At 40.4% G+C, this 26,233-nt stretch overlaps 2 protein-coding genes across 2 annotated transcripts in view; one reads left to right on the forward strand and one right to left on the reverse strand.

Moving 5' to 3' along the window:
- Positions 1–874: 874 nt before the first annotated feature.
- Positions 875–15,646, forward strand: ucmaa (upper zone of growth plate and cartilage matrix associated a). Its single transcript, XM_068005064.1, has 5 exons — positions 875–1,052; positions 1,829–1,894; positions 1,976–2,071; positions 9,740–9,838; positions 14,950–15,646. The coding sequence occupies exons 1-5, from the start codon at positions 995–997 to the stop codon at positions 15,045–15,047; spliced, it is 417 nt and encodes a 138-aa protein (XP_067861165.1). The 5' UTR covers positions 875–994; the 3' UTR covers positions 15,048–15,646.
- A 7,627-nt stretch (positions 15,647–23,273) lies between these two features.
- The window catches only part of mcm10 (minichromosome maintenance 10 replication initiation factor), a 67,334-nt gene continuing 64,374 nt past the window's right edge, over positions 23,274–26,233 (reverse strand). Inside the window, exons 19-20 of the mRNA XM_068005383.1 lie at positions 25,873–25,915; positions 23,274–23,526 (exon numbers count right to left, since the gene is read on the reverse strand). Coding sequence (XP_067861484.1) covers positions 23,443–23,526; positions 25,873–25,915 — 127 coding nt within the window. The 3' untranslated portion in view covers positions 23,274–23,442. The remainder of the gene's footprint in view (positions 23,527–25,872; positions 25,916–26,233) is intronic.

The raw sequence follows: 26,233 nt of genomic DNA on the forward strand, positions 1-26,233 counted from the left end.
GCTGGCTCCACGCCAGTCATCTACTCTAATTCCATTGCCCTTGCTCTTTCCCCCCTACCTTTTCGCATTTTTCCTCTTCAACTGCTCACCTAATTCCCTCACAGTTAGTCTCGGTTTTTATTATGACCGCCTTTCCCCGTGGTTCGACGGCGAGGTTAACAGCAAGTCAATCCACCGTTGTTGCTAGTTGCTCCTGCAGCTTTTAACGAGGCTGCCAGTTCCAAACAGCTGGTGCCAGACTGCTGGAATCAAATGATTCCTGAGCACAATTTCTACATTGACTTAAGTTTGGGGCGACCTCGGGTCCTGGCACACAGTGCAGAATTATTCAAAACCTTCACCTTTTATGTTACAAAGTTATTCAATCTATCCATACGCTAATTGACTTGATTACATAACGTATTATTTTTAATTTACAACAAAGATGTGAGCTAAACCATTTGTAAATCGGAGATATTTTATTTCCTGGAAATCTAGAACTACATTTTCATTTGACAAAGCCATCTACAGTTCTTTGAAGCAATATTATTTCAAAAATCAAATTATTTAAATCTTTCGCATTATCAATAATCCCTGCTCCTTTCTGTCCCCACTGATGTGTCAGTTGGTTGAACAATCCTTAACAAAATCTTAGCACTGTTCCAATAGCATGGAGTGGGCACGGATCCAGCTCGCTCTGATTTTGTACTACACCGAAAATATATTTAACTTCAGTCATTTATTATGAATACTACCTAAAACATAATGTAAACGGAAGGACCCGTGAATCTGCTTCTTGCTTTACAGGTGTCCCCACACGGGAGAGTAGTGAAGTTGATTTCTGGATTGTTTGCTGGCTCTGGGAGGTGAAGATGTTGGGGAGCTGGAGTCTCCGCCCCTACCAGATTGAAATGCCAGAAGTCTGCCCTTCTCTCTGACACATGTGCAATTTCAAACCTGGACTCATAAAGTTTCCCAATTCACCATTGTTCTGAGCAGCGAGAACTCTGCAAAAATGAAATGGAAACAAATCATTTTCCTTTCGTGCCTCGCAGTCGTTTTTATTCTGGCAAGTAAGTAATGTCATTGAATCCACTTTCAGTCGTTTAACTTGTACCCAACAATTATGCTTTTTGCAATTTAATTTTTTTAACCGTGATTTTGAATTGACTGAAAACCCTTTAAGCGGACGATTGAAAGAAATTCCGGCCGATGTATAGTAACTGCCCCATGAAATGGGCAATGTGTTATTCTCCTCTATAATGTCCGGGGGCTCGGGGTTGGGGTTTGTTTTGAGGGGGTCACAATCTCCACTATTCCTCAGACCGCAGCCAGACATTAACTATGGCCAGTTAACCCCTTACTTATGGGACTTTGCTATTAAAATTAGCCTTTTTTTATTGCATTTTACTAAAATATAGGAAATGACAATGGGGATTGTTTCCCAAGGTTAAAGGGATTGTTCAATTCTTCCCCCCCTTACTGCTTCTTAGGCCAGTCGAAAAGTCTGTTTCCATTTAATGAATGGGCTTTGCATTGTGTGTGGCGACTTTAAATGTGACAGGTTAAAGATTCATGGCAGATAACGGATTTCGTTCTTGAAATCAGGTTCTTCGCCCCTTTAGCCAGCTATCGTTATGCTCCAACTATGAAAGTCAGAAGTCTAAAAGCGAAACTTAAAGGGATTCCCATTCTCTGATATGCACCGGCCCCTTTCAGTTCTTAAACTTGTTTTCATGGAAAGGGTAATTATAGCGCATGTGTTCTATGTTGTAACTTGTGTATCATTGTCAGAGATGATGCATTTCAGTATTTTTTTTACATTTGCATTTTTGTCTTCTTTCTGTAGTTCTGAAGGAAGCTGATTGCGCCGCGGTCCGTGTGGAGAAAGATGTCAAAACAGACGACGAGGAACGTAAGAAGCATTTCAATGTAGAATGAAAATGTAACACTCTTCCATTTCCAACAATGAAACGTGCGTTTATTGAACCCGCAGGCATGAAGAGGCAGGTTTTTGTATCTGAGGCAGACGCTTCCACTTTCTTCAAACGACGTGCCAAGCGCTACACCAAGTCCACGGATGAAGTGGCTGGTGAGTCTGAGCTGTTAGCAGCTCAAATCGGGTCCTTTGTGCTTCTCAGAGGGAATGCGGGGAGAGAGACCACGGTCAATCTGCAGGTGGCATTCAGGAAACTTATCCCAATTAAACATATTAACCATCCAGTATATACAAAAATAGAGAGCGATCTAGGAACTAACTAATCACGTCTCTGGCTGCTAGAAGACTGCATTAATAGCTCTCTGTCCATTTGTTGATTTTTTTGGAGCTGGAAGGGTTTTGGAAACCTGGGAATAAAAGTTTCCAAAAGTTAATGACTGACCAAACACTAATCAAAAAAATCCTCATTCTTCGTTGGAAGTAGTCTAATATTTTAATAGTTGGTCACACGAGGTAGTGTAAATTATGAAAAAGGACACAGCACCTAGATGATATTTGTTCTATCTGATTGATCTTTGTGGAAGAAGTAGAGACTAGGACTCTGTTCACATTTGGTCAGATTTTAAAATAAAATAGGAAAATTAAAACGTGGTAAATATGTGTGCGTTATTATCAGAAGATGTTCCTTTTCGAGACACTTATGAAATCAATAGGTTCGCGGGACTCCAGCGGGCTGTTGTGGGAGGTGCAGGTTAGCCTGGTGAGATGGCCAATCCTGCAGTGATTTGAGAGTTTGAAAGTCAGTCAGTATCGGGGATTTTATTCGGGTCAGTTCCAGACATTTCCTTCTCGTGGCTCCTCACAGTGGCCCCATTCAGCCCATCCCGAAACCATGCACTATTACTATTAGGGCTCGTTTTTAACTCCTGCTCCTCCTCTATATACTCAGCGCGGGCGACTGAAGCACTGTTAGAGATGGCTCTATGAACCGTTTTATGGCTGTAAGGAAAAAAAATGTCCATTGGTCGCCTGTCCTGCCAGGCAGGAGAACTAGTTGCGAGAATCCAACCACATCTGTCCGTAATCCGAGCACTGGAAGTGAGTTGGAGTTGGGCAAATGGAATTATATATCAGAGGGAAAGTGTATAGTTTATCTGAATAAATAAATGCGTTTTGCATTTTTGTTGCAAGGTCTAGCAATAATCATAATTATGCATAAAATGTCTTAATATTTTGAAATAACTCCCCAAACTCTCAAACTGTACATATTGAACTGGTTTGGAGTATGGTGTAAAGTACAGCTCAGGTAATGTATTTATTGGCCCGTGCTGTCAGATCTAACAGTAACAAACTCAGCGTTCTTTGTCACTATTGAGAAATTTAGGTAGTGCCTAATAGGAGGTAGATCTAAAGTAGGTGATTAGGTGACACTGAATGTGAGCTTTAAAAGCCTACAAAGAAAAAAAGATAGCTTTTGTATCGCACTTTTCACACCTTCAGGATGCTCCAAAGCATTTTACAAGCAAAAGATTACTTTTAAAATGCAGTAACAAAGTAGAAAAATGCAACTGCCATTTTGTACACAAGGTTTCACAAACGGGAAATGAAGGAATGACCAGATAATTTCCTTTGGGCGGCTTTGGTTGAGGGAGGAATGCTGGGCAGGACACCAGCAGAACACCCTGCTCTTCCAATAGCGCTCTGGAATCTTTTTTACATTCACTGGAGCAGGCAGATAGGACCTTAATGTAATATCTCATCCAAATGAAGGCACTTCCAAGCCATACAGCACGCCATGAGTACTGCCAGTCTAGACTATTTGCTGAACGCCACAGTGGAGCTTGAATCTACAACCTTCTGACTCAGAGGTGAGACTACTGACCACCAACTGAGCCAAACAGACACTGTACATAATAGGAGGAATGAAAGACTGAGAAGTAAAGAGTTCCAAATTTCAAGGACCTGGAGATGTTAGGTATCTGTGCAAAGGATTTTAATTTCACAATTATTTTAATGACGAATCTTGGTGTGATGATCCTATATAGTAAATTAAGTAACCAAGCTGATTGGGCAGGAGGCACCTATTTTTAGTCGAGTGCTGCATTCTTAGAACCTAATCTAAATGTCAAAGCAATACCAGAGCACAGTCTTTAGGAACGGGGGCGGTAGAAATTAGAGTCGCACGATAAAGCAAAATGGGAGGTACATCGGCCGCCGGTTATAGATATTCAGCTCCAGTGAAGTCAATTAGATTGAATTTCGGGCGGGGCGCATTAAAGTGTACATAAATGATACCGCCCGATTTGCTCAACTGGCAAACACCATTTTCTCCCCCCCCCCCCCCCCCCGCCAATGTGTTTTAGTAATATAAATGGCTGTAAACCACAGTGGATATAGCCAATCTGCTCCTTGCCCCATATTCTAGTACAAAAGCCATACGTTATTACAATACAGCTGTAGTTTACTAAAAGAAGGAAATTTGATTTGCTACTGAACAAGTACTAATCCCCAGGAGAATATCACACTCCAGGAAATAGCGTATTAACACTGAAAATAAAACGAAAAGCAAAATACTGCGGATGCTGGAAATCTGAAATAAAAACAGAAAATGCTGGAGAATCCCAGCAAGTGAGGCAGCATCTGTGGAGAAAGAAGCAGAGTTAATGGTTCAGGTCGAAAACCTTTGGTCAGAACTGGAAGATGTTAAAAGTGTTCGTTTTTGAGGAAGTACAGAGCCAGGGAAAGAGAGAGGGGAGGGGAGGAAAGAACAAAAGAGAAGGTCTGTGATAGGGCAGAGTACACCAGTGATTAAATGACAATAGTGATGATGATACAAGGCAAGGAAGGGTGGTAATGGGACTCAAACGAAAGAGCTCTCTGTCCGCAAGCGTGACCTTGACCTGCTGGTCACTTGCCATTTTAATTCCCCTTCACACTCCTACTCTGACCTCTTACACTGTTCCAGTGAAGCTCAACGGAAGCTCGAGGGACAGCACCTCATGTTTCGTTTAGGCACTTTACAACCTTCTGGACTCAACATTGATTTCAATAACTTCAGATCATAACTACTGCTCCCATTTTTTCAGTCAGCTCGTGCTGGTAATGGTTCTGCTTCTGCCATTTATAGCTACTCCTGATCAATTTTTTGTTTCTTAACCTGTCCCATTACCACCCTCTTTGCCTTCCACCATCATCCCTTTTGTCATTTAATCACTCGTGCCCTCTACCCTGACAGAGACCTCCCCTTTTGTTCTTTCCTCCCCACCACCCCCTCCCCCTCCATTCCCTGGCTCTGTACTTGCTCAAAAACTTGAACTCTTAACATCTTCCAGTTCTGACGCAAGGTCTTCGACCTGAAATGTTAACTGTTTCTTTCTCCACACATGCTGCCTGACTTGCTGAGCTTCTCCAGCATTTTCTGAAAATAATTTTTTTTCACAGCCATGACAGCACATTGTTGAAAATGACATCACCTTGATAGTGTTTTTCTGCTGATTTTGCTGAGCTACAAAAGATACTCAAAAATAATCTCCTCTATTAAGACTATACATGTATAATGGAATGTCATGACCAATCATGTAACGTGCTAATTTTCTCCACTTTTGGGACAGCCATAACCCACTTCTGCTTATTACTATTCAGTCAGCTTCATTTGTAAGGTTGTGGAGATGTTTATCAGAACATGGCTGGCTACAAAATCCTTTTGATTAAGCTGATATATTTATTTTCTTTAAAGGATCATATGGAAAATTACCCAGTGTTAAGTCTATATTTGGAATTGGGGATCCTGACTAGTTTGGCCCTTTAGTTCATCTAATTATTAACATTCTACTTTTTGTTGTATGATCAGCATATTGGTTTAGTTTCCTTTTGTAAAGTTATACTCTCAGTAGATGTAAACTGAAAGTGTATTTTGATACATTAGTAGCATAATTACATTTAGGATTTATAAGTTTTTTTAAACTGTTATTATTGACTTATGTTTCTTTAATTTTGAAATTTTTGTAATCTTAAATTTTGATAATTTAAAACAATTTGGACAAATGAGCATTTTGATTCTTATAGCGAAATGTTTTTTTTAAAAAAAGAGACTTTTTATATGTTTTCTGGCAAATGAATGAAAAAATGTGACAGATAATCTGAGATTGCCAAATTCCACAAGCATGTCAACAGACTCCACAAGGCTGTGGCTAGTCTCTGAGACCACTGGAAGCTTCCATCAAGCTCCTGCCAGCCTGTATGATTCTGCATCCATTTCAAGTCCATGCAAGGATGTGAATAGTCATTTCAAGTGCACTGCTGCTGTTTGTCACTAGACATTCTGTGGTCACCACCATCTCATCTCCAATTTCAGAAAGGTTGCCATGACTATCAAATCTATTACCAGTGCACAGAAGGATGCACCTAGCCATGTTAGGAATTCTGCCAACATCCACAAGGATGCTGGCAACCATTTATAGCCCACTGCCAACATTTACGAGGAGGTTGGGAGTCTCTTTGAGGAGCTCACCACCATCCACAAAAACTCTGCCAATTATTTTCACCTATTAAAGGTTTCTGCCAAACCTTTTGATGTTATAGCCAATTAACAGAGAAACCTAAGTCATTTTGACTTCACTATCAACATCCAAGAAGATGCTATCAGTTACTTCAAATACACCACCACAATCCAGCTACTTTAAATGTGCCATCAACGTCTATAAAGATGCTAGTTTATCCAAGAATGGTGATACTGTCTATAGTCATTTTAATAATATCTTCACTGGTCATTTTGTTTCTGAAATTAATTTTCCTTCCAATTTTATTGCATTCTATAGGTTGAATGATACCATGCATTAGACCTTGACTAAAAGGGTGGTGTGGGAAATGTGCTTCCAGGCTCTATCAGTGCCACTCTGTGGCTGGGTTGAATGAGGGCTGGGCTGAATGAGGGCTGGGCATAGTGGGATGTGGTAACTAAGCCTCTGAATCTTACTCCTTCCTGTTTCTTGCCCCTTAATAGTCCATCTTAAATTGGATATAAATACACATTCTACCAGTCCATTGTACAGCAGCTGGTAGATCCAGGTGGCCAATAAGGATGCCCCCAGACATTGAGTCTCACATTTTAAAGAACATAATCTAAATATTAAAGAAATGCCATACACATTTACATGCCAAACTTGTACAATTTTACACTGGAACAATACCAGTAGAAATTTTATTGAAATATTGTAATATGATTGGCTGGCCATCTGACACTAATCCTTAATAGTCTTGAATTTCATCTAAATGATTTAACATTTATTAAAGTGTCTAACTATTTAATATTCATTCTAATGTGTCATGTAAATCTTACTTTGAAATTGGAGATTGCAAGTTATTGTGGTGCTTTAACAAATGTTATTGAAAACCTTTGACATTATGCTGTGGAGGTAGTCATATTGATTTTTGTGTATTCTACTTGTGTAAACTGAAAGTGTGTTTTGGAGCAACAGTAACATCAAATTTTATATCCGCATTATTTAAATATTTTAAAACTGATTTACATTATTCATGCCATTTTTCTTAATTGGTCATTTTATCTCAAATTGAAATGTCTTCATAAATAACTCAAATGAGAAACAGTTCAATTGTGGTATTAGAGTAGGGTTTTTACAAGCTTTTTAATTGTGTTCTTAGTTAAGTTAATAAAATGAAAATAAACTGCAAATGTTTTGACACTCTCAAATTCCACAAGCAGGCCGAGTAACTTTATAACACTGACAGTACTGCAGAATCCACAAAAACACTTCTAGGATTGTGAGTCCACCTCCGACCAGCCATTATGAATCCCGATATAAATGTGGCAAAACTTGAAGCCCTCCATTGGGATCTGGCTGACAATTTTGAATTTATTTCCAGGCATTCATAAAAATGTCACTGCCTATTCCAGGTTACCTGCTACTGTGCCTGAAGATGCAGCCAACCATTTTTTTAGTCACCCAACTGGGATGATGAAGATGTCAGAAGTCTGTCTAAAGATCAAGAACAACAACAAAAAAAACTAAGAAAATTTTTCTAAACTTCTAAGTCATTATTTAGAGATCAGAATTTAATGATACAATAGGAAGACAAATGAATTAGTAAAAGTGGGAGGGGAAGATGAAAGGTCAGAATCAGAGTACAGAATGTGAACTAGGAGAAAAGTTTTAAAAACTGGTCAAAGACAGGAATTAAAAATATTAGGAATAAATTCAATGTTGCTGAAATAAAATATTTGACTGTGATTCATGGCAGCAGAGAATTTACATACTTTAACACCCTTATATTGATGAATAAAACTCCGTTCCTAGCCACTGACTCCATCCCTCTCCCTGGCCTGAAGCTGATCCAGACCATTCACAACCTTGGCATCATATGTGACCGTGAGTTGAGCTTCCGACCCCATATCCTCTCCATCACCAAGACTGCCTACTTCCATCTCCGTAACATCACCCGTCTCCACCCCTGCCTCAGCTCATGAGCTGCTGAAACGAAACACTCATTCATGTCCTTGGTACCTCTATTCCAAAGCTCTCCTGGCCGGCCTCCCACCTTGCACCCTCTGTGAACTTGAGCTCATCCAAAGTTCTGCTGCCCGTATCCTAACTCACACTAAGTCCCATTCACCCATCACCCCTGTGCTCACTGATGTACATTGGCTCCCAGTTTGGCAACGTCTCAATTTTAAAATTCTCACCCTTGTTTTAAAATCCTTCCATGGCCTCACCCCTCCCTATCTCTGTAACCTCCTCCAGTCCTACAACCTTCCGAGATCTCTGTGCTCCTCCAATTCTGGTTTCTTGCGCATCCCTGATTTTCATCGCTCCACCATTGGTGGCCATGCCTTCAGCTGCCTAGGCCCTAGGCTCTGGAAGTCCCCCCAAACATCTCCGCCTCTCTCTCCTTATTTAAGATACTCCTTAAAACCTACCCCATTGACCATGCTTTTGGTCACCTGGCCTAATGTCTCATTATGTGGCTCGATGTCAAATTTTGTTTTATAATTGCTCCTGTGAAGCGCCTTGGGACGTTTTACGTTAAAGGTGCTATATAAATTCAAGTTGTTGTTGAATAAAAAGAAAATCATATGAATAGCGTAATGAAATATTGTCTCATACATTTAAATCTTCATGTAGACTCCTAAGAAGAAAATACAAACAGCAGCTGCCACTAAGGTAGCACCTTTAATGCAGCAAAATGTCCCAATGCATCATACAAAGGTGAGATGAGTTTGGACACGGAGGTGTTTGGTAGTAGGCTTCATTGGAGGTAACTGAAGATATAATTGAAGAGGAGGATTTTGAGAAACTTTTGAAAATGGGGCACAGCAGAGGTCTAAGAAAGGGCATTATAGAGCACTGGGTGTTATGCCTGAAAGCAATGGGAAAACAGGTGGTCAGAATCAGAAGAATGTAAACTCCAAGAAAGGTCTCAACATTCCAACTGATCAAATACAAGAACTGAAAATATTAGGAATAGATTATACATTTCTGTGTAATCCATATTTGAATTAGATGTAAACTTTCATGGAGAATTTGTGCATAAAATAAGGTAAATGATTAAAAAAATTGTATTGAATTTACTGTGTTTTATGTACTTTTTCATACCTTGCTGTGCTGTCTATTGGTTTTGCAATAAATTTTAACATAAGGAAGTCTGCCATCTCAAAGTGAAGATTGTGTTACTTAATTTAAAAGTTCATCACCTTGGTTGAAGATGAATAAAACCAGGTTAGATAATTATAACAATTTACATTCAAAATTTCTGCTGTGGCAAAGACATGGAACTCAAATCATGTTAAAAAAATCTTTCCTGCAGCTGAAAACAGACAAAGGCTTACAGCTGATGAACGAAGGAAGGAATATCACGAGGAGCAGTTGCATGAATGGGAGAACTATGTAGAGGAGGAACAAGATGGTAAGGAGTCAGAGACAATGCATCCAGATGATTAAAAAAATTGGATTGCATTGAAGGTGAAATAGAAGCCCAGTTTATATTCTTAGTTTTTTTTAAAATACAAAATTCTTAATGTACCGTTGGTATTTTTTAAAAAACCTTTTGTATGTTGTAATATTCTCCAGCTCAGATTTTGGACTGTCAAGACTGCTCCCACTGTGTAACTGACTGCTCGAATGTGTGTGAGGGTGGCCTGGACTGACTTGCTCTTTGATTTTCCTTTCTTAACTGCATGGAAGGATCTCACTTTTGATCATGGCTTCCCCCATTTTTAACTGTGACTGGCAACTCACTGTGAATTTGTTTTACTGCTCCACAGTCGTTTGTGCACCAGCCTATTGTCCAACTGTGCTACCCTGCTGAATCAGCAGGATCTTTAAACATACGGTAGTCAAATTGCAGCAAAACAGACTGTGCTAGGTTGGTTCTATTTGTGTGATTTTCCATACAGTGAATTTATGATTTCATCTGGGGAAGAACAAAAGTACTTCTCCTGATAGAGAATAATAACCAACAGCAGAATTAACCTATGCTGTTATGATGGATTCTTTACAACTGTTCAGAGTGCTGGAGGATAATGGCCAGAAGCAAGTTATCCTTTTGGAGTATGGCAGTGGGAGCCTGCAATGACAGAAAATTGAAAAACTGGGTAAAAGGATAAATAAACAAGAGTTGACCAGTATCAATGAATCACATCCCTCTAACGGAGCAGTACTGAAGATTTGTATTTAGAAACTGGGAATGTTCATTTAGAATTGTGCATTTCAGTCTGATGGGTTGAAAGTCTTCTCTGTCTGCTGGATGTAAGGATCCTGCATAAAATGTGTTTGAGAAATCGCAAGCTAGTGCTGAGGAGGCATGGGCCTACAACATAAAACTACACCCAATTTGGTGCTAAGTTGGTAATATCACTTGGAGAGATGGCTGATGTGAGAAATGGGAAAACGTCATCCTGCTGCAGTATTGGGTGCTCTTTTAAGTTTAGGACTGAGGCACATTGTTGAGGCAGAGGAGGAGCTTTGGCCTGCAGCTAACCATGCTATAGCAGACGGGAGTGCTTGAAGCTGATACTGGATGACTGAAATGGAAAGTATTCCATTTTAAACACTAACAGCCTTCATCCCGATGATCGCAGAAGAGTCACAAAAATTCATTGACTATTTAATATTTCTGTAGGGAACATTTTTTTCTTTCCTCGTTCTCATAAATACATTGGCCTAAAAATTGGTTCACGCTGACCTGCCAGGGATCAATCCCTGTGCCGGAACGGACAGGCCGAGACCCATCCGATATTGGGCTTTGGGCCTCATTTGCATTGGACCATGAGCTGCAGGTGCACGCTGGGCGTCCCCAGGCAGCTCGCCGGCGATGACCATTTGAATTTCGGGCTGCTATGTCACCAGTATAGGCCCTCAGGTAGGTGGGGGGGTGGGGAAGCGGTGGCTGGCAGTTGCCCGTAGTTTTAATGTGTACCCGGGAGAAGCTCCCAAATTAGAATATCAGATGACAACAGTTTCACATCTGAAGTTGCACAGTACTCTGTTGAGTTATTGTGAAATAATGTTTGCAGCACTGACAGAATCTGCAGCTACCACTGCTGATAAGTGATTGTTTAGTGAATATAACCAGTTTATGAGGAGTGTAGAGTAGTTTATTGTCAGACCACAGAACCTTTTGTAAACGTTTACTGAAAACTAAGACAAAATTTAAAAAAAAGGTTTATGTAAATAGGTAATTTATTTTGAAAGCTGTAGGTGTTCTAAACTATACCACAGGTTTAGAGATATAAACCATGTATCAGTATAAAAAGAGTTCATGTGGCTTTAATAATGAAAGGGTTTCCTTGAAGTCACACAATGTGAGAGAGAACCATCAACAGTTTATATTGCCATTAGGACCATGAAGTGATGTCCTAGCCTTCAAACATACTCACAACTGTGTACATACACCCCCAGGTATCTCTGTAACTGCACCCCCTTTAAAATTATACCATTTCGTTTACATTGCTTCTCCTCATTCTTCCTACCAAAATGTATCACTTTACACTTCTCTGCATTAAATTTCATCTGCCACGTGTCTGTCCATTTCACCAGTCTATGTCCTCCACAATGTTTACTACATTTCCGAGTTTTGTGTCATCTGCAAACTTTGAAATTATACCCAAGTCCAGGTCATTAATATATATCAAAAACAGCAGAGCTCCTAATACTGACCCCTGGGGAACACCACTGTATATTTCCCTCCAGTCTGAAAAACAAACATTCACCATTACTCTCTGCTTTCTGTCCCTTAGCCAATTTTGTATCCATGCTGCCAGTGTCCCTTTAATCCCATGGGTTTTAATTTTGCTAACAAATCTACTATATGGCATTTTATCAAATGTCTTTTGAAAGTCCATATACACAACATTAATTGCATTATCCTCATCAACCCTCTGCGTTTCTTCAAAGAACTCAATCAAGTTAGTCACGATTCCCTTTATCAAATCCGTGCTGACTTTCATTTATCAGTCCATATTTTTCTAAGTGCCAATTAATTTTGTCCCTGATTATTATCTCAATGGAAGCCAGTCTTTGGCCAATTCGATTCACTCCACGTGATATCAAGAAACGGCTGAGTGCACTGGATACAGCAAAGGCTATGGGCCCTGACAACATCCCAGCTGTAGTGCTGAAGGCTTGTGCTCCAGAACTAGCTGCGCCTCTAGCCAAGCTGTTCCAGTACAGCTACAACACTGGCATCCACCCGACAATGTGGAAAATTGCCCAGGTATGTCCTGTCCACAAAAAGCAGGACAAATCCAATCCGGCCAATTACCGCCCCATCAGTCTACTCTCAATCATCAGCAAAGTGATGGAAGGTGTCGTCGACAGTGCTATCAAGCGGCACTTACTCACCAATAACCTGCTCACCGATGCTCAGTTTGGGTTCCGCCAGGACCACTCGGCTCCAGACCTCATTACAGCCTTGGTCCAAACATGGACAAAAGAGCTGAATTCCAGAGGTGAGGTGAGAGTGACTGCCCTTGACATCAAGGCAGCATTTGACCGAGTGTGGCACCAAGGAGCCCTAGTAAAATTGAAGTCAATGGGAATCAGGGGGAAAACTCTCCAGTGGCTGGAGTCATACCTAGCACAAAGGAAGATGGTAGTGGTTGTTGGAGGCCAATCATCTCAGCCCCAGGGCATTGCTGCAGGAGTTCCTCAGGGCAGTGTCCTAGGCCCAACCATCTTCAGCTGCTTCATCAATGACCTTCCCTCCATCATAAGGTCAGAAATGGGGATGTTCGCTGATGACTGCACAGTGTTCAGTTCCATTCGCAACCCCTCAGATAATGAAGCAGTCCGAGCCTGCATGCAGCAAGACCTGGACAACATCCAGGCTTGGGCTGATAAGTGGCAAGTAACATTCGCGCCAGATAAGTGCCAGGCAATGACCATCTCCAACAAGAGAGAGTCTAACCACCTCCCCTTGACATTCAACGGCATTACCATCGCCGAATCCCCCACCATCAACATCCTGGGGGTCACCATTGACCAGAAACTTAACTGGACCAGCCATATAAATACTGTGGCTACGAGAGCAGGTCAGAGGCTGGGTATTCTGCGACGAGTGACTCACCTCCTGACTCCCCAAAGCCTTTCCACCATCTACAAGGCACAAGTCAGGAGTGTGATGGAATACTCTCCACTTGCCTGGATGAGTGCACCTCCAACAACACTAAAGAAGCTCGACACCATCCAAGATAAAGCAGCCCGCTTGATTGGCACCCCATCCACCACCCTAAACATTCACTCCCTTCACCACCGGCGCACTGTGGCTGCAGTGTGTACCATCCACAGGATGCACTGCAGCAACTCGCCAAGGCTTCTTCGACAGCACCTCCCAAACCCGCGACCTCTACCACCTAGAAGGACAAGGGCAGCAGGCGCATGGGAACAACACCACCTGCACGTTCCCCTCCAAGTCACACACCATCCCGACTTGGAAATATATCGCCATTCCTTCATTGTCGCTGGGTCAAAATCCTGGAACTCCCTTCCTAACAGCACTGTGGGAGAACCGTCACCACACGGACTGCAGCGGTTCAAGAAGGCGGCTCACCACCACCTTCTCGAGGGCAACTAGGGATGGGCAATAAATGCCGGCCTTGCCAGCGACGCCCACATCCCGTGAACGAATAAAAAAAAAAAAAAATTGCCAGGTTTATCCCTCTCTTTTATTAAAGAGGTATAATATTTGCAATCCTCCAGTCCTCTAGCACCGCCCCCATATCTATGGAGGAATGGAAGATTATGGCCATTACCTCCACAATTTCCACCCTTACTTCCCTCAGCAATCTAGGATGCATCCCATCCGGACCGGGTGACTTATCTACTTTAAGTTCAGCTAGCCTTTCTAGTAGCTTCTCTATCAATTATTAGCCTATCCAGTATCTCAACTACATCTTCCTTTACTGAGACTCTGGCAGCATCATCTTCCTTGGTAAAGACAGATGCAAAGTAACTCATTTAGTATCTCAGCAGATCTTTTTGATCTCTAATTGGCCCCACCCTTCCTCTTTCTACCCATTTACTGTTTACATGCCTATAGAAGACTTTTGGATTCCCTTTTATGTTGGCCGCTAGTCTCTTCGCATACTTTCTCTTTGCCCCTTATTTTCTTTTTCACTTCCGTTCTGAACTTTCTATATTCAGCCTGGTTCTCACTTGTGTTATCAACCTGACATGTCATACGTTCCTTTTTTCGATCGATGCGAAGTATTCATTTAGTACCTCAGCTATATCCTCTGCCTCCACAAGAAGATCTCCTTTTTTTGTCCCTAATCAGCCCCACCCTCATTGAATATACATTGTTTCAGACCAATGAATGTACCAAATAAACAGTTGTGCTGCAGGTGCCTTTAACTTGCCAATTCAAAAGGTTATTGTTTGACCCAAGAACACAGTAACACAGCCTGTGCAAGAGCAAATGAGTTAGCCGCTTCGTGCTAGTAATCGAAATAATCCTACTCTTAGGTATCTAATTAATAATCTCAATCTAATCCTTTTTTTCTCCTAATTATTCCTTAGAACAATATGAAAGGAATCGCGAAAAGATTGAGTCGTGGCGTCAATGGCACTATGATGGTCTGTACCCTCCATACCAGTACAATCGCCATGTTTATTAAAAAGTGAGCTCAGTTTGTTTAGTCAGAGCTGAAAATGCATATTATGATATAAAGCAACATTATGTACAGATTGGTTACATCTAACAGAGATGTGGTGTTTTACAATACCATCAAAGTTCTCTTCAAAGTGGCAATATAAGCATGAAGAATCAAACTATGTTTTTGGTTTATTGCGTACAGCTTCTATAGGGCATAGCTTTGGTAAATACAATATAGCCATCTTTTCATTTTTAATGAGTTCTGAAATTTGAAGTACTGTTTCATTAAAAAAAACTTTAAGCACTTTGTTGTGAAGAGAAATAATAAAGTTGCATGTAGCAGTTTTCCATAAATAATAGCTATGTAGCAAATACCAGGCTGCTAAGAAACAGCCAAAGTTTCAGGCTATTGAAATCTTTTCCCTTAGGGTAGGGTAGATTTAAACTAAGAATCCCTGTCTTGGAAGATTATAAGAAGCTTGAAACATTGCCATTTTCTCTCGAAATGTTTGTGCTGTATAGTTTCCTTTTTACTATATTACTTTTCTTTGTATACTTAAGCTATACTACAACTGCATGTAGAATATAAAAACTCAACAGAATAAATATTTTTAATCCCAATGTTTTTGTTGGTACTTAGTTTGTCAGAAGTTTAACAGTGAATTATTAACCCATTGGTGTCAAGCTCCACAATTTGTGATGGGAATCAACGTTGATGAGGGCTATTATGCTGGTTTTCTTAAAGTTACCTTAGTAATAATTTTAAAAAATAAAGTTGGTCATTTTGTCTTGTTAATCTATGAAACTTACATATTGTAGCCAAATCTACACATATAGAATCCCAATAAATGCGAATGTTACCAAGTCTCATGTGTTTACATTACATACTCAGTAATTATTTAGCTAGCTCCACTCAGTGTTACTCACCTCATTCCAAACTAGGCTGATGCTTCAGTGTAATAGTGAGGGAATACCACATTGTTGAAGTATTGATTTTTGGATGAGATGTTAAACTCAGGCCCCATCTGCTTATTCCAGTGGTCATGAAAGATCTCGTAGAGGGGGCTCTTGGTGTCCTAGTCAAACTTTTCTGGTTGTCTTGACTCATTATATCAACAGGATATACCTGTATTAACAACCATTGAGTGATGAAATATCAAAAGATCTTTATTAGTACATGATGTGGTCAAGTATAAATTTCTGCAGGTATTTTTACAATTTTTATATGATTAAAAAAACAGAAAATGTTGGAAATGCATAGCACATCTGAAAAAGAAACATTTTGGACAAGAACCTACATCAGAACTGGGTAGTTCTCTTTCAGATGCTAAGTGATCTACATTACAAGTGACTATACTTCAAGAATACTTCATTGGCTGTAAAGCGCTTTGGGACGTCGTGAGGTCATGAAAGGTGCGATATAAATGCAAGTTTTTCTTTCTTTCTTTATCTACTGAGCCATGCCAGCATTTTCTGTTTTATTTCATATTTCTAGCATTCATGATTTACTCTTTATCTCCGTTTTAAATGTGTTGTTTGGATTTCACTATTGCATACTCTTCCCAATGAATACAGTGGAACAAAAACATATTTGCGAAAACCTAATTCGAGTAAAGTATGCTGCCAATTGATTAGTAAGAACCTCGAGCTTAACACTCAAACAAAAGTTTTTAATGTGCCACCAAAATAGCTGTAAAACTGGCAACCATGTCAGAACAGTCACCTGCAAATCACTGGAGGCTTAGAGCCAACAGATAATTGATCAGATTTTTTTTTTTTTTAAGAGGTTTCTTTTTACCTCATCCCATCAAAGCAGATTCTCTGGCGATTGCTGTTAGTGGGATCTTGCCGTGTGCACAATCGGCTGCCTTTTTAAACTTTATTACAACAGTGACTACACTTCAAAAGTATTTCATTGGCTGTGAAGTGCTTTGGAACATCTTGATGTCATTAAAGGTGCTATATAAATGTAAGATTGTTCTTTCTTTTCTTTCATACACGTCCAGAGAATGAGTGATGGCATGCTTTCCAATAATGGGGGCATCACAGCTGAGTCCTTACCTGATACTTAAAAACTCAAGCGTTCATGGGGCCATTAGTGATCAGGAATGGAATCCGACCTATTTTCCCCTCCCTAACCCAAGGGCAGCAACTGCAATAATAGCACTTCAATTCTTGCCCCAACTAGATCAGCTGAGTGAGCACAGGATCAAATCTGGGAATTAGTTAGAATTAAAAATGTCAGTTTACACAAGTTTAGTTTTATAAATCAAATAATTATGTTGCAAACTTCAAGCTACATTTTCAAGAGACTCCAACATGTTTGGTAAAGACTGAATATCAAACTAGGAACATTGGAACAGGAGTAGGCCATTCAGTCCCTTGAGCCTGTTCTGCCATTCAATTAGATCATGGCTGATACATATCTTAACTCTATTTACCTGCCTTAATTCCTTAACACCCTTACCTATCAATCTCAGTTTTGAAATTATCAATTGACCTAGCCTCAACAGCTTTTTGGAAGTGTTCCAGATTTCCACTACCCTTTGTGTGAAGAAGTGCTTCCTGACATTACCCCTGAATGGCCTAGCTCTAATTTTAAGGTTATGCCCCCTTGATCCGGACTCCCCCACCAGAGGAAACTGTTTCTTTCTATCTACCCTATCAAATCCTTGAATTATCTTAAACACCTGGATGCTAAAGCCTCTTCGGGTTGGAAAAAAGATTGTTTTTACCATTTGAACTTTACTTCCCCTGTTGTACATTTGAACTAAACTCTCCACTAAAAACATCTGCTGAAACATCTGTTTCAAAAGAACAAATTTAAATAAGTGCAGAAGCAAAGCAAGAAATCTTACAAGATCTGAGCAAACGTAGATAGAAGCTGTCGGCAATATAGCCAAAATGATCTTGGATTTTAAAACTCACAGCAAATTTGTCAACAAGTTTGACTGAAGAGTTACTGGAACTTGTTTGACTGAAGAGTGCATAGATAAATAAAACTTTAAAATGTCGAATCCATTTCCAGATAGCCTTTCTAAGCACAATTCTGTGTATCCTTCAGAAATAGAAAACATGTTGTGTTCAACAAAGGAATGCTGCTGCAGGAAACGCTACATAACCCAGTCTATACTGGACTCAGTTATTAATAATATTCCAGCCAAACTAAATATTCTGCTTAACATTAATAAACTCTTCCTGAAAACCTCAAAGAACACAAAACTGAGGACATGGCTACTCAGTACTCAAAATACTTTTTTAAAAGAACTTTTGTACTGGGAATTGAGCACTTTCCATTTTGGGCGCCCAGCATCAGTGTCAAGCGTTCCAAGGTCAGGTATGAGACAGTTATAAAGCTCCTCTACTCTGCCCCAATAATGTGTTTCAGCCCCAACTTCAGAAGAGCACCTCCACTGCTTCAGTGTGATATTTTTTCCACTTCCCATATCAACCATCCTGTGGTTTGAGACTGCTAATTACGACCAAATGAGGTACAGATTTACACTGTGACCTTATGCCCACTAGAAACTCAGAACTTGCTGCACGAGGGACCATTACAGTCGGCAATCAGGTGTTGCTTAAAAGGTTTTAACTGAAGAACATTTCTCCTGTGTTACTAGTCTACCAAGCAAAACACCATCATACAATACTTTTTAAAAACTGCATGATTTTAAGATTGACTGGACTTAATCATTCATTTTAAATAATAGAATGTAGATCAACACACAACTGGTCCAACCATAGCACTCCCATACTGTATGTTCCAATTGAAAAATAAAATATTTTGGCAAGTCTGTAATACAGGAATGAGATGTGACTGCCATTTTTCGATAAACCGGAGGGACAACACAGAGCTTCTTCAAAAAGTGGCTCTGGAGTTTTTTTTTAAGCCAGTTGTTACAGTGCAGCATGGTTATTCCAATAGGACAGCAAAGGTAGTGACTAAAGAACGGAGCTGCCCAAGTCCGACTGGCCAAATTCCTCCAACACCCTCTCAAAAAGGTACTCAGTAGTTTTGTGAAGAAAATCCCAGACTATTGTGGACATAGTAGGTGAGCACTTTGGTGACAGTGACCATAATTCGGTGAGATTTAAGGTGGTCATGGAAAAGGACAGGGAGGGGCCGGAAATAAAGGTTCTAAATTGGGGGAAGGCCGATTTTAATAGGATAAGGCAGGATCTGGCCAAAATGGACTGGGATCAGCTGCTTGTAGGAAAATCCGCATCGGAGCAATGGGAGTCTTTCAGAAGGGAGATTGAGACCATACAATGGCAACATGTTCCCGTAAAGGTCAAGGGTGGTTCCAAGAACTCCAGGGAACCTTGGATGTCAGGGGATATACGAGAATGGATTAGGAAAAAAAGGAGGGCTTTTGGCAGATACAAAAGGCTAAAGACGGAGGAAGCCCGAGAGGAGTACAAAAAGTGCAGGGGGATACTTAAAAAAGAAATTAGGAGATCAAGGAGGGGCCATGAAATAACACTGGCGAGCAAAATAAAGGAAAATCCTAAGATGTTTTATAAGTATATTAAGGGTAAGAGGATAACTAGGGAAAAAATAGGGCCCATTAGGGACAAAAATGGCAATCTGTGTGTGGAGCCGGCAGATGTAGGAGGGGTTCTAAATGAATTTTTTGCATCTGTTTTCACTATGGAGAAGGACAATGTAGACATAGAAATACGGCAGGGGGACTGTGATATACTCGAACATATTAACATCGAGCGGGAGGAGGTATTGGCGGTTTTAGCAGGCCTAAAAATGGATAAATCCCCAGGCCCGGACGAAATGTATCCCAGGCTACTGTGTGAGGCAAAGGAGGAGATTGCGGGGGCTCTAACACATATATTCAGAACCTCTCTGGCCACAGGGGATGTGCCAGAGGACTGGAGAACCGCTAATGTAGTACCATTATTCAAGAAGGGGAGTAGGGAAAAACCGGGGAACTACAGGCCAGTGAGCCTAACATCAGTGGTAGGAAAATTATTGGAAAAAATTCTGAAGGACAAAATTAGTCTCCACTTGGAGAAGCAAGGATTAATCAGGGATAGTCAACATGGCTTTGTCAAGGGAAGATCATGTCTGACTAATTTGATTGAATTTTTTGAGGGGGTGACTAGGCGTGTGGATGAGGGTAACGCAGTGGATGTGGTATACATGGATTTCAGTAAGGCCTTCGATAAAGTCCCGCACAGGAGACTGGTCAAGAAGGTACGAGCCCATGGAATCCAGGGTGCCTTGGCACTTTGGATACAAAACTGGCTTAGTGGCAGAAGGCAGAGGGTGATGGTCGAAGGTTGTTTCTGTGACTGGAAGCCTGTGCCCAGTGGGGTACCACAGGGATCGGTGCTGGGTCCCTTGCTGTTTGTGGTCTACATTAACGACTTGGATATGAATGTAAAAGGTATGATCAGTAAGTTCGCTGATGATACAAAAATTGGTAGGGTGGTAAATAGCGAGGAGGATAGCCTCAGTCTGCAGGACGATATAGATGGGTTGGCCAGATGGGCGGAACAGTGGCAAATGGAATTTAACCTGGAAAAGTGCGAGGTGATGCACTTTGGAGGGACTAACAAGGCAAGGGAATACACAATGAATGGGAGGACCCTAGGCAAGACAGAGGGTCAGAGGGATCTTGGTGTGCAAGTTCACAGATCCCTGAAGGCGGCGGAACAGGTAGATAAGGTGGTAAAGAAGGCATATGGGATACTTGCCTTTATTAGCCGAGGCATAGAATATAAGAGCAAGGAGGTTATGATGGAGCTGTATAAAACACTGGTTCGGCCACAGCTGGAGTACTGTGTGCAGTTCTGGTCGCCACACTACAGGAAGGATGTGATCGCTTTGGAGAGGGTGCAGAGGAGATTCACCAGGATGTTACCAGGGCTGGAGCGCTTCAGCAATGATGAGAGACTGGGAAGATTGGGTTTGTTTTCCTTGGAGCAGAAGAGGCTGAGGGGGGACATGATTGAGGTGTACAGAATGATGAGGGGCACAGATAGGATGGATACTAAGGAGCTTTTTCCCTTCGTTGAGGGTTCTATAACAAGGGGGCATAGATTCAAGGTAAAAGGCGGGAGGTTTAGAGGGGATTTGAGAAAGAACTTTTTCACCCAGAGGGTGGTTGGAGTCTGGAACTCACTGCCTGAAAGGGTTGTGGAGGCAGGAACCCTCACAACATTCAAGAAGCATTTGGATGAGCACTTGAAATGCCATAGCATACAAGGCTAGGGACTGTATAACTCTATAATTTTTACTTTTAAGAATAATTATGAGTATGCATAAAACTGCAGCTTTGGCATTAATTTTTTTTTCAAATTCCTGCAGTAATTGTTGTAATCACTAACTGCCCTGTGCATATGACCACCACACTCCCTGTATAGAGGGGGCTAGCAGCAGCTATTTTCTCTGCCCATCATTGCCTGCACTTTCCTGGTCACTGCTGTTCATGATGACTCCAAAAGGGCAGGGCTCACATTTGCACCTCTAATGTTTTCTAACCCACTCACTCCAGAGGTGAGTTCCTAATAAGTGGAGCTCGATTCAATCGTCATCTTTATTCCACCTTCAATACCACCTGGTTGGTCTGCTTTCTAATTCTTTTCGAGAAAATATTTTTAACTCTAAATTGCCACTTTGCTAATTATGATTCAAATAATTGGATAATTAAAATTGTTAATGTAAAATAAATGATCGAGAGAGAATGATCAGTAGAGTTATGACGTGCTATTGCTCCTGGCCATCCTCCTTCACCGACTCTCCCTCATGGTTCACCTCCCACTGGATTGCCCTCACTTGGTTTCACTCCAATGCAGTAGGCACATCTTCAGCAATGGCCTTTCTCCCATCCCCACATGCCTCCTTCCCCCCGGCATACCCCAAGATCCTAACTCTCCCACAACGATTCAGCATTAGTTTTCTCCAATGTGAACAATCGTGGGACATTTTCTATGTTAAATGTTGTATTGCTATTTTATCTGATGACTTATTTTGCTTCGGTATAAGTTTGCATCTGACAATAATACAACTTTGTTAGTGTCGAAATAATATGGTCTGGCAGCATGGTGTTTTCCTACCGATTGGAGCAATTAGGGGAGCATCAAAGATCTTTCTACTGTGCAACTTGAGAAGGGTAATTGTTAGTAATTTGCTCTACACACAAGGTTTATAACTTTCAGATTATAGATGGTGCAGGCTGCCTATTGAGAGTATCTTGTGCTGTGAGCATGAATAAGGAATGTTTTTGAGAAGCCGGAATTGTAACATACAGATCAGGCAATCCCACAGGGAATAAGTGAAAATTTGAGGGAGAGTCATTCTAAGACAGCTTTGTACAGTTCCCAGCAGCTGGCTTTAGCGACGCTTTGGCAGACATCTAGAAGCAGAGCAAAGGAAGTCATGAGACATGTAAAGGAAGAAACCAGTTACCTCCCGAAACATACTTTTGGAGTGTTAAGGAAACTGCCCTGCAAGACTTAGCCTCAGGTCTGTTACATTTTAATTAAAAAAATGTTTTAAAGATAGCACATCCTCAAAAATCCAGCCCTGTTGATCTACAACCCTGTATGTCCATCAAGGATCGTGTGTAGTAATGAGTCCTTCATGCACGTCGCGTTGTCAGAAAAGAGGGAGATGGAAGCACAGCGTTGATTGTTCTAAATCAGGCCGAGAGGGAATACAAGCTGTGCTTTACCCTTTTGGGGGCATTAAATGTTTGATGAAAATCAAAATTGCCTTGTACATCCTTGGTGGTAGAATTGTTATACACTATTTCTACCACTAACAGATCTGAATAGGATTTTACTTTAATTAGAAACCATTCTTTTAGAACTTGCCAGAAGAAAATGAGCCGAAGTTAACAGCTTTGGCAAATATGGTGAACTGCAAGAGGCATTTTAAAAAAACCCAGTAAATTCTGGAAAAACATTTACTCAAATTACTCAGAAATCGCAACCCACCTCTCTGAAGGCAAACAGAGCTAATACAAAATCTGTTGTGCAAATTAGTTACAACTTGGATCTGACAGAATTTTAGCCGTAGGCTCTTCACTCCAACATTCCTTTTTATGTAACTGGCGAGTAATTCTTCCATTGTGGATTTACTGGGTTAGTCACACTAAACTAGGTGAAAATCCAGAGATCCGTTTATATTCTGGCAAACCTTTTTTAAAAATATAGACACAAGATTAAAAAAAATACCTTTGTCCTGCCTATCCATTTTCCTGATATGCTGCAACATCAAATGAGGAAATTAGAAAAATGGTATATTTATTCATGGTTAAAAAAAAGTTTTACACTAATTTTACATCTGGGTGATCAGCACCAAAAAATAAAACTGTTCTCTGGTAGCACCATCTATTCAGTCAGGTATAGCCTATATAAAAGTGTGGCATTTTATACACACTTCCTGCAATCAGGGATCATTTTGAAGTATTTAAAAATTTGCCGTGCTCTTCTCCTCTCGGTAGCAGCAGTTCTCCACCTATTTTTGGGCCTTTCTTCTCCTAGAGACACAGAGAGAGAGAAAATTCAGAAATATCAGCATATATATATATATATGCAAATTTAGCCATTTAAACTGTCCTCCAGCATTTGGTACACCATTAAGCAAGTGTGAGCGTTTGCAGGAAAAGATGTGAATTTTGGTGTGAAACAGTTTAGTTGCCAACAATAGACTAGATTGAGACAGAGCATCTAGGTTTGAGGTAGGCGTGCTTTGGATATGGTTTAATCTCCAAATCCAAAACAGAGCATCATCCAAATAGAGAGAAACCACCAACACTGCCCTTTTAACCACCTAGCATTTTGCAATAACCATGTGAGAGCGATAGATTTTTGGACTCTAAGTGAATCAAGGGATATGGGGATCGAGTGGGAAAGTGGAGTTGAGGTCAAAGATCAGCCATGATCTTATTGAATGGTGGAGCAGGCTCGAGGGGCCGAATGGCCGACTCCTGCTCCTATTTCTTATTTTCTTATGTGAGCATGTGGAAAGCTTTGTAAATGGAGACTGAACTTATCCAAAGAATAAAGAAGACTACCCCAAAGATAGTTACACTATTTCAAAACCAAAGTGCACTTCTCCAGAACCTCTCACCGTCCTCACTTGAAGTTCTAACATTTGCTCTCACTCAACCTCCTGCTAAAAAACAATGTTAAAATAGTACAGAAAACGGAAGTGGGAAAATCAATGACTAAATTTTAAGGACTGTTTAGAGCACAGTATTACTTGCTCTGACTTGTCGGGTCAAGATTCTTTGTAATTCATGTAGATTATCCATGCAGCTGCCTTGCAGACTTGAGAGAAACCCTTTGCATATTGGACCAATAAGTGTCCATAGAATGACCCTACTTGGTGATTGCTGACCAGTAAAGGCAGAACATAAAATATACTATCCGTTTAGCTTGATAATGAATTTACCTAGTATTTTGGCACTAAGCAAAACAAACTGATTCACCTAGATTGGCATCTCATCCATACAGAATATGAAAACCCTAAACATCCACAAAATGATATTTTCTCTTCAGACAGGAAGAATATAATTGCAGAGAAAATTTCAGCAGAATGACTGAGGGAAACCTATGCAATCTTGTGCAAAAATGTCTTACAACTGGTCCAAGGAGTGCCCTAATCAAATAGCACAAGGTAGATCCCCACCAAAGCATGAAATTCACTCTGTGAGCAGAGATGAGTCAAAAGTGAGATAGGTTTCAGTCATACAAAACCAGCTTCATATGGGTCAGACATAGGTCTGTGGTGGGTGTTCCTGGACAAACAAATGGTTTAAGATTCCAGACACCATTCACGAATCCGGATACCACTGGACATTCCGTAACAGAATTTCCTACTAAAGGTGACTGACGTATCAATCCTGAATAAACTGTGCGATGGACATTAAGAGAGCAGTATTTGTAAATAAAGTATAACCAGGTTTCAAAATAAAGGAACCTGATATACCAAACCACAAATGGGTCAGACATTTCCTATGAAGGAAAAAGGCCAAGGTCCCCAGTAGGGAATGGTGCCAGGAAACTTAAATTTGTTTGTCCAGTAATGTCTACTGGGAATGTCAAATCTTTTTTTGTCACAGATTTATCTGTCTGATCCACTTGAAACTGTTATGATATTAACTAAAACAGTATCTTGGTAACCTCTTGTTCTGGGTAATCTTATTTGTTAAAGATTACATGACGTGAATTCAGATGAGGGTCAACGTGTATGATTGAACCTCAATCTCTACTTGAGACACCCAGCATTACATTTTGCATCCCCATGTGTCTCTGTTATTAACATATCTTATCACCTCATTAATGAGGCTCTGACCACATTACTGCAGTTGCATTCCTTGAAAAATTAGGTTATTCAGCTCACTGCTGGAACCTTGAACATGTTTATATCTCAGATAAAATGTAGCTAATATCATACAACTTGGATCGCAACCTGGGAGCTAGGTACCCCATATCAGGAAGGAAGTTTTGATCGCTTAGCTTGTTTCGTACCCATCACTTGTATTAAAGATAGTGACCATAGTTAGACTTCACTCTCCCTCCACCTCACTCCAGTACAGTATCAAGAAAATAAACCTACCTAAAATTACATCCAAAACCAAATTTTAATCCATTCTTTTAACTGTTTAGATCCATTTAAGTCCCGACAGGAGAAAGCCACTGTCCCCATACAAATCTAATTATAAATAAAATGTTTGCTTTGAAAGTAATTGTTTAGTATTTGACTTCTTTTACTCTGTAAAGGATGAATTATCTGCTACATTACATGCTAAATTACTAATCGTGTAACACAATTCAAAGCAGCAAGGCATTCAAAACACTAGGATCTTAGATAAACCCACCTTCAACATTCCATCTCTCTCCCACTTAAACAAGCCACAGTTGCTGAAAAGAAATACAAGAAATTACTATTGTGGTAGTCATGTTAGTAAGAAAATCATCTAATTTCTTATGTCATTCCAATCGTTTGAAATGCAATCATAAACACTTGCATTTCAGATTTCAATGTGAAAACCCTGAGCTTTCCAAAATCTCATGTAATTATAACAGTATTGTGTTCATTTTTAAATGAAGCTGCAAATACAAAAATCAACAAGTTTTACAAAAATCGCCACTTATGCTTAGAATGTATTGTGTTGCATTAACGTTACACTATTGAAAATAACAGACTGCACATGCATTTGTTCCATGACATTACGTTAT

The sequence above is a fragment of the Heptranchias perlo genome, chromosome 24 (genome assembly GCF_035084215.1).
Source record: "Heptranchias perlo isolate sHepPer1 chromosome 24, sHepPer1.hap1, whole genome shotgun sequence".
Lineage (NCBI taxonomy): Eukaryota > Metazoa > Chordata > Chondrichthyes > Hexanchiformes > Hexanchidae > Heptranchias > Heptranchias perlo.

Excerpts from the sequence above, each read along its gene's own strand:
- ucmaa (XM_068005064.1), top strand. The coding sequence starts at position 995 with ATGAAATGGAAACAAATCATTTTCCTTTCGTGCCTCGCAGTCGTTTTT. Across the intron at positions 1,895-1,975 it reads CAAAACAGACGACGAGGAAC|GCATGAAGAGGCAGGTTTTT; the intron begins GTAAGAAGCATT and ends TTGAACCCGCAG. Across the intron at positions 9,839-14,949 it reads TGTAGAGGAGGAACAAGATG|AACAATATGAAAGGAATCGC; the intron begins GTAAGGAGTCAG and ends ATTATTCCTTAG.